Source organism: Candoia aspera, chromosome 4 (assembly GCF_035149785.1).
Source record: "Candoia aspera isolate rCanAsp1 chromosome 4, rCanAsp1.hap2, whole genome shotgun sequence".
NCBI lineage: Eukaryota > Metazoa > Chordata > Lepidosauria > Squamata > Boidae > Candoia > Candoia aspera.
The window spans coordinates 7967039-7980436 of record NC_086156.1 but is presented as its reverse complement, the minus strand read 5'-3'; the positions used below and the strand labels follow the sequence as shown (position 1 = coordinate 7980436).

At 40.6% G+C, this 13398-nt stretch overlaps 1 protein-coding gene across 2 annotated transcripts in view; it reads right to left on the bottom strand.

Moving 5' to 3' along the window:
* Positions 1 to 13398, bottom strand: part of DPP6 (dipeptidyl peptidase like 6) — a 446699-nt gene that overhangs the window by 94630 nt on the left and 338671 nt on the right. For both annotated transcript variants that reach the window (XM_063303370.1, XM_063303369.1), the window contains exon 6: positions 2028 to 2080. In XM_063303370.1, the coding sequence (XP_063159440.1) occupies positions 2028 to 2080 (53 nt within the window). The remainder of the gene's footprint in view (positions 1 to 2027; positions 2081 to 13398) is intronic.

Below are 13398 nucleotides of genomic sequence, written 5' to 3'. Positions count from 1 at the left end.
TTAATAAAATATGCCAAGCCAAGCCAGATCTAGAAATAGGAGACCAGTTCTGAGCCACAGGCATTTAATGGATGGATCAGGCTATTTTGCTTGGTGCCTTTTTTGCACATTCTGCGCTGCCCCTGCAGCAGCTTGCAATATTTTTAATTTAATTTAAACATATGTTTGAGAAGAGGCTGTTTAGCCATTCATTTTTCACAAAATAGGTGTTTCTGTATGTACCTTATGTCAAAATATACACTTTGTGTATATTTTACCCTGAAAGAGAAAGAAAGAAAGAAAGAAAGAAAGAAAGACACATACATACATACATACATATTAAGCATTTTTCAGCCAAGAACTGCATCCTAGAACATACCTACAAACCAACAATGGGGGGCATCTTGGCTCAGAGTAGTTCTGCACCCAAGGCCCTCTAGAATAGCCACATTTTAAGAACTTTCTGAAAAATCAACAGGGGACAGTCTAACCTCAGGGGGAAAGCTGTTTCAAAGATAGGGACCACGGCCGAGAAGATGACCATCTCCCTGAAGATGACACAGGCATCTAGAGTAAGCCACAATCATCTCACATGCATCATGACATCATTGTGCAAATGATCATGGTGCCCTCTTGAGCCACCTCCAAGCACTGTGTAGTAGTGGTTCTTCTCTCTTGTTTAGAATACTGGAAAGTGGTCTACACAGGGCTGCCTTTGAAAACCATATAACTGGGTCAGAATGGACCATCCCAAATGGTGAGAGAAGAGATGAAGTATCCCCACATAATACTTCTACTTGTGGAGTTGTATTAGTGACCAGTTACCTTCTGGGTGTCATTCAAGGTGCTGATGGTCATTTTTAAAACCCTATATGTCTTAGGATATGGGCCTCTGCAGAACCCCCTGTTCCCATGGGCTTCTGTCCATCCAGTAAGACCTAGGAGAAGAGGTCCTCCCCTAGGTCTTTCTAGCTACCAGTAACTCTCTGTCTGGGTCCCAAAAAAATAACACTGTGGCACAGAATCTATATATTGGCTTCTCATGCCTCTAACTCTCTATACCCAGAGCAGTTCCCTTTGTTTATCTACTTGCAGACAGATCAGACCTCCTCTGAGATCAGCTTTATCACAGAATCTTGCAGACAACACAGGATCACGTCATAAAGGAGGAAGTCTGGACACCAGCTGAGATTTCATCCTTGTAACAAGAGAAGGCAATATGTGGATGCAGGCTCCTTCACCGTCTTATCTCAATAGCTAGGTTTATGCATCAGGCTAAGTCGAGTTTGTTTAAGCAGGATGGTGGAAAAAGCCACAACTGGCTGGGTTTGCAGAACATACTAAGACACAATTTGTGGTTTACCAACCATGCTGGCTGAGTTCACGTAATATAAGCTAAGCAAAAACCTTTTCTTTTCCTGCATAAATGAAAGACTCAGTTTAAGAATGGAATATGTGATGGCAAAGACTAATGGCATAGCAAATGTAGACTTCGCTGCTATCCATAGAATAAGCCATTAACCGTTAAACTCTATAGCAACATAGCAGCAGTATTCCTGGAGGAGGTGTCAAAACTGTCAATATGGTGGCCACGATTGCATGATTGCAGCTCCACCACGCATCCTGGAATGCGTGGAAAAAAGGCGATCACTTCCTCATTATTTTATTACAAGTTCTGCTTAATGGTTAGAGTTTGGGAATAGTTTACATGTGCTCAGTATACAGGTTGTTTTTTTTAATCTGTTCAATCATGTCCGATTCTCGGAGACTGCCTGGACAAGTCCCTGCAGTTTTTTTCTTGGCAACGTTTTTCAGAAGTGGCTTGCCATTGCCTTCTTCCTAGGGTAGAGAGAGAGTGGCTGGCCCGAGGTCACCCAGCTGGCTTTGTGACCAAGGTGGGACTAGAACTCACAGTCTCCCGGTTTCCAGCCTGACACCTTAACCACTGCACCAGACTGGCTCTCATACGTAGGGTCGCCCTCCGCAATTATCCCACATAAGCCAAACAGCCTACGCATGGAATGAATAGTCTTCATTGTATCACTTACCCATTAGGCAGTTTTCTAAGGACATAAAAAGCAGTATATGAATGCCGGTACATCTGCAGAATGAAATAAAAATGAGAGAGGGGAAAAAATGGGATTAGTAATGTCCAGACACAGATGATTGCTCAAAACCTAGTGCAAAAAAAGAAAACACAGGTTCAGTTGCATTTATTGAGGGGGGACAAAGGCATAAAAGCTCATTTTCTTCTGCTGTAGAAGCGTGAATTAATCCACCTTCGGCTGTTGTGAGATCTTTCCACCTTGCACCTGACTGGGAGGTTTGCTGAGTCCTCAGGCTGTGTTTCATTGCTATGGAGACCAGATCTTTGATGCTACTGGAGCACAGGCTCCCAGCAATAGCTAAATTTGGAGTAACCAATAATGAGGGCACTGCGGCCTGCCAGAGGCCGCATTCACAGTTATAACTAGAGCCAACAGGGAAGTAGCCCATCACACGGTTCTAATCCATTGTAAATATACCCAGGCATTAATTTGCTAGCACCAGAGGAAAAGTCAAAATGTCCTTTTCCTGTTGTCGAATGAGAGTTTATTTTGTCAGCCCTTGTTCCTCAACTTTTGATCTGAGCTTCCTGTTTACTGTCAGGCATACCAATTTATAGCAAGCCAGTGCATAAATCTTTGACCCAGGAAATCAAATTTGGCAACTCTGGTGAGGATAAAATTAAGAGGAAGATGATATTAGCATTGGGAAAGGAGAGAAAATGCTGCCAACAATGCCAGCTAGGATGTTAGTTCTCACTGAAGTCCCGAGGGAGTGATGAATCATTTGAAGGAGCTTATTCTATTCAAGTAAATAATTTAAAATATTAATCACATTCAGAGGATTTTCACATAGTTCAAAATAACCCCTAACACACCTGTATTCGTCATGAACATTCTTATCATTTTTAAAAAAAATGTTACTTTAATGGCACCTGCATTTTCGTAGTTTTATGCAGGTGAACCAATGTTGCTAAGGACAATATCTCAGCATCTTTATTTCCACTTGAATTACTTGAACACCTGTAATATCTGAAATATTATAAGAACCTATATTTTACCGTGTTGTGGTCAGGAGTTTGTTACAAAGGCACGGTTGGTGTTACATTGAAAAATATCCAAGATGGTAACTCTCAAAGTTATGTGGATGGGGTTTTTCATTGACTTTGTCTACTTTGGGGCCCCGTGCTGATGGTTCTCCGGTAAAGCTTCCTCAAATGCTTCTACAAAATTGCTTTGAGAGAGATCAGTCTCTGCCCTGCTCTCTTAAATAGCCACCATGCAAAGTTCTGATACTGAAGTAAGTCTCAGTGGTGGCTGTTTCTTCCCACTCTCTAGCAGGATGAAAATACGCACTGAAGTGAATCACTGATTTGGAACTGCAGGGAGCAAATTAGTTCTCTCTAAAGGAACTCTGCGCAAGAGATGTTAGAATGTTGTCCATTTTCACTGCTTTTAGCGTGCGAGCGTGTCAGGGCCTGTGGTCATGGAAACGCTCTCATGTCTAATTGCCACTGCACATAACCTTGACATTTCTTGCTAGCCATGCCACTGAACTATCTAGATCGCAAGAAATAATGTCAACATGTCCAGTTACATGAGCTCTAAATGGACAACTAAAAAACAAATCATCTGCTGGTAAATATCACAATTCTAAACCCTTGTTCTGAAGAGACTCAAGCTCACAAGAGGTGATGGAAAGATTTATTATATTTTTATATCCCCTCCTTGCCTTTGCACAAATGTGCAAAGAAGGAGGGCCTCATCAAACAGTTGCATGGCCTCAACACTACTGGGGCATAATTACAAACGATAAATCACTCTTTGCCATAAAACCATTAATAGACCATGTCTCTGAGCCCAAGACTGATGTAGACTTGGTTATCAAGTTGCTATTTGGAAAAGATATTCAAAGCTGTGATGTGTGTAAACCTACAGATGTCAGAATCATGTGGGTAATGGTTTTCCCTATGACACTCTCTGTGCACAAAAGTTGGACTTTGAAGAAGCAGGATAGAAAGTTTATTGATGCTTTTGAGCTTCGGTGTTGGGGAAGACTCCTGAAAATACCATGGATAACCAAGACAACAAGTGGGTCACAGAATGAATCAATCCAGAGTTCTCACTTGAGGCACCAATGACCAGAGTCAAATTACCATATTTTGGATACAACATGTGAAGACCCAGCATTCTTGAGAAGCCCATAATGCTGGGCAAGGTGGAAGGAAAGAGAAGAGGATGACCAGCAGCCAGGTGGATAGATTCAATTACAGTGTGATGGCTGCACTGTTGGAAGATCTGAAAGACCAGGTTGGAGATAGATTGTCCTGAAAAATGTCTGTCAATGTAGTCACTAAGACGCAACACTGATTTGATGGCACATAGTCAATAAATCAATCAAGTTGCTACAAGTGGTGTGCTTGCTGCCACCATGATGCATTTACCTGACAACATACAATATATCCTAAGCCCAAACCCACAGAAGTCACATGTTATCATGTATTAACAGTTAACACATAAACTTTCCATTCCCACCTGGCAAAATTCCAAAGATACCTTAAAAACTCCTGTCTTCTTTGAGCTCCATGTTAATTATTTGGGAGCCATCTTAGAGGTGAGAATGTCCATCGCAGACAAAACCCGGGTCTCTGTAATTAATGACCATCACAATGCAAGCCAGTACTTAACTATTCAGAAGTAAGCCTCAATGAGTATAAAAGGATTTACTGCCAAGTAAGTGAACCTAACATTTAAGCTTTAATTTGTCCTACAACCAGGTAGCTCTGATATAATAAAGCTGTTTTGCTTTATTTTTGCCGTCTTGAGCAGTCTTAGCCAACTTAGCATTCTCCAGATGGGATGGGTGACAATACTCATTCAGACAGAGGGAGAGAGCATTGATTCTACAGTGAATTATGGTGGCTGTAGTCCAACATATCCAGAGTGCCTCGGGTTGTGGAAAGTTGCATCATAATCAAGCCCTTTTGATGCAAGTTTGTTCTGGCTTGTAGCTTCAATCAACCAAACCATCCATCGGCCCATCAATCGGTCATTGGAGGAATTCATTTTCATTGCGCAGTAACAGGTGTTGTTTGCTTCCACTGGCTTTCATTTTTTTTAATCAGAAAGGATCAATTATCAATGAAAACCCCAGTTATGATGCTGAGTAATGAACTAGAACTGAGCTGCTTTGGAATTAGCTTTATTACTTGCCCAGATTCAGTGCAGAAACAGGCCATAAATGTTCACAAGCTCCCTTAAAATGAAATGTTTCTTTCATTTTAGTGACATGGAGAAAAGAAAAACTGGATGGAAATACAAGAGCTTTGCAGCGATTCATAGGCCTGAGACCCTCCCTTCCCTTGTGTCCTATGTGGATTATTTCTTCCTCTGCCTTCAACTGTAAGATCATTGAAGAGGTCCAGCCCTGGATTTCCTTCCCCTTAGAATGGAGATCTGCTGGGGCCAATGGGACCAGGAGCGTGTAAGTGTCCCACAACTAATATTCTGCCTAATGACACACTTGTCTGGCACCATCCCTTTGTTTTTAGGAGATTAAGGATTACAGGCCTGTATTTGTAATGGCTGCTTGTTGCTATAAAATGATTCCAGCTTTATCTTTTGGTTCACTGTGGGCCCTTTATCACATTGTGTTGGGATGATAAGTCACCTTCAAAACATCTCCAAAGGACAAACATGACATTTATGAAGTGTTACATATGGGGCCAATATAGCAAGGGCAGGACATCTACAATAGCACTTCATTCTTGTCTCTTCCTGCCTAATGCAGATATTCCTAAAGCTCTTTGTTTCCCACCCACAAAGACAATTTTGAGGTGCCTTTGAAGGTTCTTCCTATGCTGCAGTTCAAATTGTAAGATTTCAAGGAGAATGTGGCTTCATAATTTATCTTGAATTCTTTTCCCTATCTTCTAGAACTCAAATGGTGCTTGAGACCAAGCATTTCCTAACAGTGATGCAAAGGCGTTTATTTGAAGTTGTCAATCCAGGAGATAATAAATGTTTTAATTATATATCACTCAGGCACACAAGCATACAATCCACCTAGCATGTTCTGTTGCTTTCAAAGTCAGGATAGATCAAAAAGCCAAATTAAGAGAACCAAAACACTTGTCTCATTCCATCTACCTTGAAATAAGCATGAGGTTCATCTGGGAGAAAATTAAATGTGCTGAAGAGGCATTGGAATCCCAGCGGAAAATGATATTCACTTAACATCTTATGGATTCCATCCTATTATTTTACTTATTATGGTCTGCACCAATCACTTTCAAGTAGAGGAAAAGATCAGGGGATCCATTGTAATGTTCTATACGACCTTTTGCCCTTTCCAAGCCACAGACTAATTTCTTACTGTGCTCTTCTTATATCAGCACAAATGATTTTCAAGTAAGCTATTTTGGCATGTTATCAGCCTCAGCATCTCCTCTTGATAATGGCAAACTGTGAGGTGATCTCTTAGCACCTCTCAATACAAAGAGGTTTTTCTACAACACTGGTAGCAGATATTTGATACCAATTAATTTTTTCCCCTCTAAAGCTGCGGAAATGTATGTATTTTCTGGCTAAATCTGGAATATTTCCTATATATTTTACATGATTTCAATCTGTTCTTTCTACTGAAATACTTGTTCATTATAAAACCATCTCTACGTGTTTCTACTAAGCCACATTATGCTGATGAACAATTCTGAAAGCTGAAGAACACCAGGAGTAAAAGAACAATGACCTTTCGCAGCCCAGGTTGTCCGTTAAGATTTCACAAATGTTCTTGCTTAATTGCTACAGAAGTGCTTGAGATAGATCAATGGCTAAAGTAATTTTGGTATGTCAGTGTGTGACACAAGTTTTAGTCAATTAGAATTTCTGCAGCCAATCTGAAATCGGACTGGCCTAAAGAGTTCACAATATCTAAGAAAGAAAGTGGCTGTTGTGGATAAAAAATATCACCCTGCAATGATCCTCCTGTAACAAGGAACTTGAGAAAATCTTCCCCATTCTAAGAGCTTCTCATCCAGAAGGAGCAGGAGGAGATAGACAACTGGACCAGTGTGTAGGCAGGCATGCTTGTCATATCAGCCATGTAAATAAGATCCAGTTAGTGTGAACATTAATGTTCTTCATCTGATGGTTTCCCCTGCAGAAATGAGGAATCTTTTCCTGGTATTTCTAGCTGTTGGCATCACCTGAACTATTTTCTTCTCTTACCTTGTGTCTTCAACTATATCAAGCTAACACTGCATGTAGTGAGTCTCACCTGGGTTCACTCATCCATGCTTTATAAAGCCAAGCAAATAAACTTAGATTAGGGCCTTGCTCCAGCTGATGTAATTGTCATTATTCAACTATCAGCTATTTACCTGACAACCAATCCCACCCTAGGAAGGAAACTGTGGGAGTGGTTTGAAGTCCATCTCCCTCCTTTTGTTAATCCTAGATCTTCATGTTTCTTCCAATACAGTAAATGCATAGCTAACTTAATGCAACAGTGTGTTCATCACGCCCTAAGCCACCCTGTACTAAGGAACCATAAAATAATTAATAACTACAGACTGAACTTTCATACCATCAAGAGTAAACACAAATGCAATACTGAAGGAAAGCAATTACTTTTCCATCAAATTCAATGAGAATGGTTGAGTGGGTAAAAGCCTTTTGCTTCAGGTGCCTGGAGAAGGGATGAAACAATCTACTATTTTTTTAAAAGGTGGAAAAGTAAGCTTAGGGAAAGAAAAATAACCTGTTTCTGCCAGGTGTTGTGAACCAACAGCGCTTTGCATTTTACATTACTGCAGGAATACTATTAAGGTAGCTTTAGATCAACATTTTTCAGCCCCAGCAACTTTAAGAAGTGTGGACTTCAATTCCTAGAATTCCCCAGCTAGCATGGAGGTTGAAGCTCATACATCCTAAAGTTGCTGAGGTTGAGAAACACTTCTCTAGATGATATTAGAAACCCTGACAACCACTGACTCAGTTGAGGGGGCGTTCCTACCTCGGAGAAAGTAACATGTCCTGGGCAAAAGAGATGGCTGCGCTTGGTGTGATAAAATAGGAATTTGCTCCTACTTTGAAAGCGAAGTAGGAAAATGTTCCTGGACTTTGTGGTGGCTGGGTACAGGGTGACATCATCCATGTCTGCCATCCAGAAATGATGGGTGACCTGTACTGGCAATTGGGCAACCAGGCAGGGTGGATAAGCCCTCTCTCTCTGAAGTTTCATGACAATATTTGTAATAACGTCCCATCCTGGATGCTGGGGAGGTGGTTATTTTGTGACAAAATGTGCACTTTGCTTTTCAGTTTTTGTAAATATGATCTGCAATGCGTTTGGTTAGTGTAGAGCAGTGCTTCTCAACCTTGGCAACTTTAAGACACGTGGACTTCAACTCCCAGAATTCCCCAGCCAGCATGGCTGGCTGGGCAATTCTGGGAGTTGAAGTCCATACTTCTTAAAGTTGCTGAGGTTGAGAAACGCTGCTGTAAAGAGTCATGGAGATGGCCTGGAGGGAAATATTCAGAAGCCGTTACAAAAACAAAAAGGTCAGAAGCCTTCTTTAAGTCCTGGGAAGGGGGACAGTCTTAAGGATGGACACAGATTGGCTCCTCCCTGACCGAGGGAGGGGATGGTAAACACAATCAGATTTGCAAGGTTCTACTAAGCTTAGGCAAAGATTTCCCTTGACATTAAGTCCAGTCGTGTCCGACTCTAGGGGGCGGTGCTCATCTCCGTTTCAAAGCCGAAGAGCCGGCGTTTGTCCGTAGACACTTCCTCTGTGGTCATGTGGCCGGCATGACTAAACGGAACGCCGTTACCTGCCCGCCAAAGTGGTACCTATTAATCTACTCACATTTGCATGCTTTCAAACTGCTAGGTTGGCAGGAGCTGGGACAAGCAACAGGAGCTCACCCCGTCATGCAGGTACGAACCGCTGACCTTCCGATTGGCAAGCCCAGCAGCTCAGCGGTTTAACTCGCAGCACCTCTACTAAGCTTAGCTCTAGTCTTATTTCTGATCTGGACAACCTCAGTGGGTTGAAAGTTGGTTCCAATCTTGCTAGCCTTCAGGAAGCTTTAAAAATATGGTTATTTCCCCAAGTGTTGGAGCTGGAATGAGTACATTCCCATAGAAAGAAGGTAGTAATGTGATCCAGGCTGTGTATTAGTGATTATTACTGCTATTTTGTGTGCGCGTGTGGTTTTATTTTGTTTTCTTTCCTAAGCTGGCCAGAGTCATATTGTTTGAGCTGGGCAGCTATTGAAATTCTTTAAATACAGGAACAAAAACAATCTGGGCTACAAGTACTGAGAGTGCACAAGTCGGCATTTGGCAATATGCAAGTGGTTGTAATTTCCTTTAGCACAGAACTGATATGCCAAGCATTTAAAAACAAAACACAAATTTAACACCACTGAAAAAAGGTGAACATTTTAAATTGTGTCCTTTACTTATTTCTTCCTGAATAAGTTATGGTCCCTATAAAAGCACCACTAGTACTAACAGGATGTATCTCATTTTGGGGTGTGTTGTTGAAGACTTCGTCATTCTTCTTGCACCCCTGTAGGCAATGCTTGCAGAGAGAAAAATGTGGAGGAAGAAAGAAAAGGAAGAGCTAAGGCTAGGATGGCTATTGCTTCTGATTTATGTGGTTTTTATGTACTTCTGAGTTGCCCTGCAGCAATCTGAGACTTTGCCTAGCAATGCTGTATCCCTGACAGCAAGTTATTATGCTGTGAAGTTGATCAGCTGTACTATCTGGTAGCAGCTGAAGAAACCAATATTTGTTCTAAGTCCCGTTGAGTCAAAGTTATCCCAAGATAAAAGGCTGCAAAGTCACACAAAGTCACCTTAGGCTATAGGGAAGGAAGAAATATTGAATATTGAAAATGAGAGGCAGAACATCTTCCAGTGCAAAGGTCCACAGTTCTCCTGCCTTTCACTCCCTTTGGAGTGAAATGGAGGAGAAATGGGGAAAAGGGATCCATGGGGCTACTTAATGCAGTGAAGAATGCCTCAGGTCCTGTGTTCTACAGGCAGGTGAACCAGGAAATCAAGAGGCCTCCTAGGAGATCAGCACAATAGACGTACAGGAAGTCAGAAGCCAGCTGGGAAGGTTGAAAATGGCGATCACGTGACCACAGGATGCTGCGACAGTCATAAATGCAAACCGGTTGCCAAACACCCAAATCGTGATCACGTGACTGCGGGGATGCTGCGACAGTCCTAAGTGTGAACACTGGTTGTAAGTTGTTTTTTTCAGCACCATTGTAAGTCTGAACCATCACTAAATGAATGGTCATTAAGTGAGGACTACCTGTAGAGTGAGGGGGAAGGAGGGAAACTTGGCAGCTAGTTTAAGTAGGACAGGGTTTCCCAACCTTAGCAACTGTAAGAAGTGTGGACTTCAACTCCTAGAATTCTGGGAGTTGAAATCCATACATCTTAAAGTTGCCAAGGTTGAGAAACACTGAAATAGGATGTGCCAAAACTTTCCCTGTGCAAATAAATATGTAAAATTTACCTCCAAATTTACCCTTTGGGGAGGATAAATGCCCCCTCAACATGGAATAAAAATCAATTCAGTGTTACAAAGGTTAGCATCTCTTAGTCCTTGGCTAAGAGGTTCAATGTTTTCCCCTTGAGGAAGACTTGCAGACAACTATTTAAAAAGTCACCATAAAAGAGTTAACTAAAGTTCGGTTTACTAAAATTTATCACATTCCCTGCTTGGTTTTTACAAGTCAATTCTTTCTTTTCATTACCACTCAGGCTATGCAGAAACTTCCCCCATTATTCAGTGCTCTAATATCCCTCCATGTATCTCAACTGCACAGAGAGCCCACCATCCAGTTAAGAAGTTCATGAGATGACTGATCTCAAGCTGCCTTGATTCTATAGTGGTTTTTGATACTCATAGGATCTTACAGTTCTTTATATTATAAGTCTTCCTGAACTCTGGTTGGGTGGGATGTATAAACACTCACTGAGAATTACATTAAACTCATTGAGACTTACTTCTGAGGAGGCATGGACTGAGATGAAAAGAACATTTATATCAGTCTTTCCCAGCTACCCATATTTATGTCAAAGATGAATTCTTTGCTTTTTAAAAAGAAAATATGCATCAAATTTCATTTAGCATGAAACAGTTAACAACTATTGTATCGGCTCCAGAAAGCCAGTTTGTTAATTATGTGCTTGTAGAACTCTTTAATACTACAAGTGAAGAGAAACAAAGGTCATCAAGGAAGAGAACACCAAGATAACGATAACCCAGAGTTGTAGAGTTGATATCAGAAGGGACAAAGCTTAGAATGAGCAGAGATTGATAAAAGAAGCATATATTTCAGATATTTTCAAAATAAAAGAGAAATGAATCCATATATCAGCTACTCAGACAGAAAAATGCTAACAGAAGCAAGGGAAAAGCAGAAATTTTCCTATATTTTTTCAGTCTTTCTTCTCCAGTAAGAAGGTATGTGTTCTATCAGAGGCCTCCGACGGGAGGAGATGGGTGGGGATAAATTAGATAAATAAATAAATAAATAAAAATCAAACAAATGTGCAAAGTAAAATATAAGGGCAGGACTAAAGCTTGAGATAGATAGAAACATGGTCTGAGAATATCTATTTAGTATGAACTAGTTTAAACCTCCAGGGCAAGATGAACTGCATCCTGGTTTGCTGATGGTCTGTCTGAAACTTTAGGTAGCAACCTTTGATAAATTCTGGAGAAGTGGTGATTATGTTCCAGATGACAGGAGGATAGCAGATGTTGTCCTTATCTTCAAAAAAGAGAAAATGGAGGATCCAAGGAGCTATTAGCCAGCCAGTTTGATAGTAGCACCTGGGAAGATTTAGAGCGTATAGGACAGAAGGCACAGCAATTAAATTTTGAGCATTTTATTTAAAATGTACCTAATAACAGGTGCTTATCAAGCTGAAGTGAGCTATAGAGTAAGATGCCACAAAGTTAAGACCTGGGCCCTGCATACTTCAATATTTTTATTAATGACTTAAAGGAGATGAAAGAAACACTTGCCAAATTTGCATATTACAATTTGCAATATGGGTTGGATAGCTAATGCTCTACAAGACAGAAACAAAATTGAAAATGATAGGTTAAAAAATAGGCAGAGACAAATGCAAACAACTTTTGAGAAACAAGAATCAAAGTCATTGTGTTTAAAGTGAAGAATATTTTGTTTGATGAGTGTGCTGGTGAAGAAAATCTTTGAATAGCAGTAGATTAGAAGCTGAATAGGAGAAATAGATATTTTGACTGTATCTGGCCTTAAGGCTGTGATTTGATTTGATTTGATTAGTTTTGATTTGAATAGGAGAAATTGGAACAGGTGCAGAGCAGGGCAACAAGAATAATTGGAGACTAGAAATTAAATCCAGTGAAGAAATATTAAAAGATCTGGAATGTTGAGATGGGGGAATTTGAGAGCACTTTTTTAATACCCAAGAGGGAGTCACAGAAGAATGCCAATGGGTCTTCTGTTGGTCCAGATGGCAAGATATGAAAGATTTATGTTAGAAGAAGCCAAATGGGTTGAATGTTAGGAAAATGTTACTTACAATAAAAGCACTTTGACAGTGGAATTAATTAGAGAGATGGAGGGATCTTCTTCATTTGAATGCCATCACTTCTGGATGCTTTCGTTTAGATGCCTTATACAGAGCAGAAGGTTGGACTCGAGGACCTGAATTGTCCTCACCAATTCTAGGACTGTATGCTTCTGTTAATTGCAGTTAGCTAACTAGCAACACCAACAAATCAATGTAAGAAAGATACAGGGAAATTTTTATTTTTATTTTGGTCATAACCATAGTAGCTCTACAAATAATCCTCACTTAATGACCATTCGTTTAGTGATGGTTCAGACTTACAACAGTGCTGAAAAAACTGACTTACAACCAGTGCTCACACTTATGACTGTCGCAGCATCCCCACGGTCACGTGATCACAATTTGGGTGCTTGGCAACAGGTTCACATTTATGACCATTGCAGCATCACGTGGTCAAGTGATTGCCATTTTCAACCTCCCCAGCCGGCTTCTGGCAAGCAAAATCAATGGGGAACCACATGATTCTCTTAATGACCATGTGGTTCGCTTAATGAGCATGGTGATTCACTTAATGACCAATGCAAAAATGGTCATAAAATAGGGTCAGATTTGCTTAATGACTGCTTCACTTAACAACTGAAATTCTGGTCTCAATTGTAGTTGTTAAGCGAGGACTACCTTTGTAGCCATTTATACCAAAAGCAATTTAGTATTCTCAGTTTAACATCTTGTTGTATGACTACACAAATGCTTACTTTTATTTACTGTTGTGTGTTT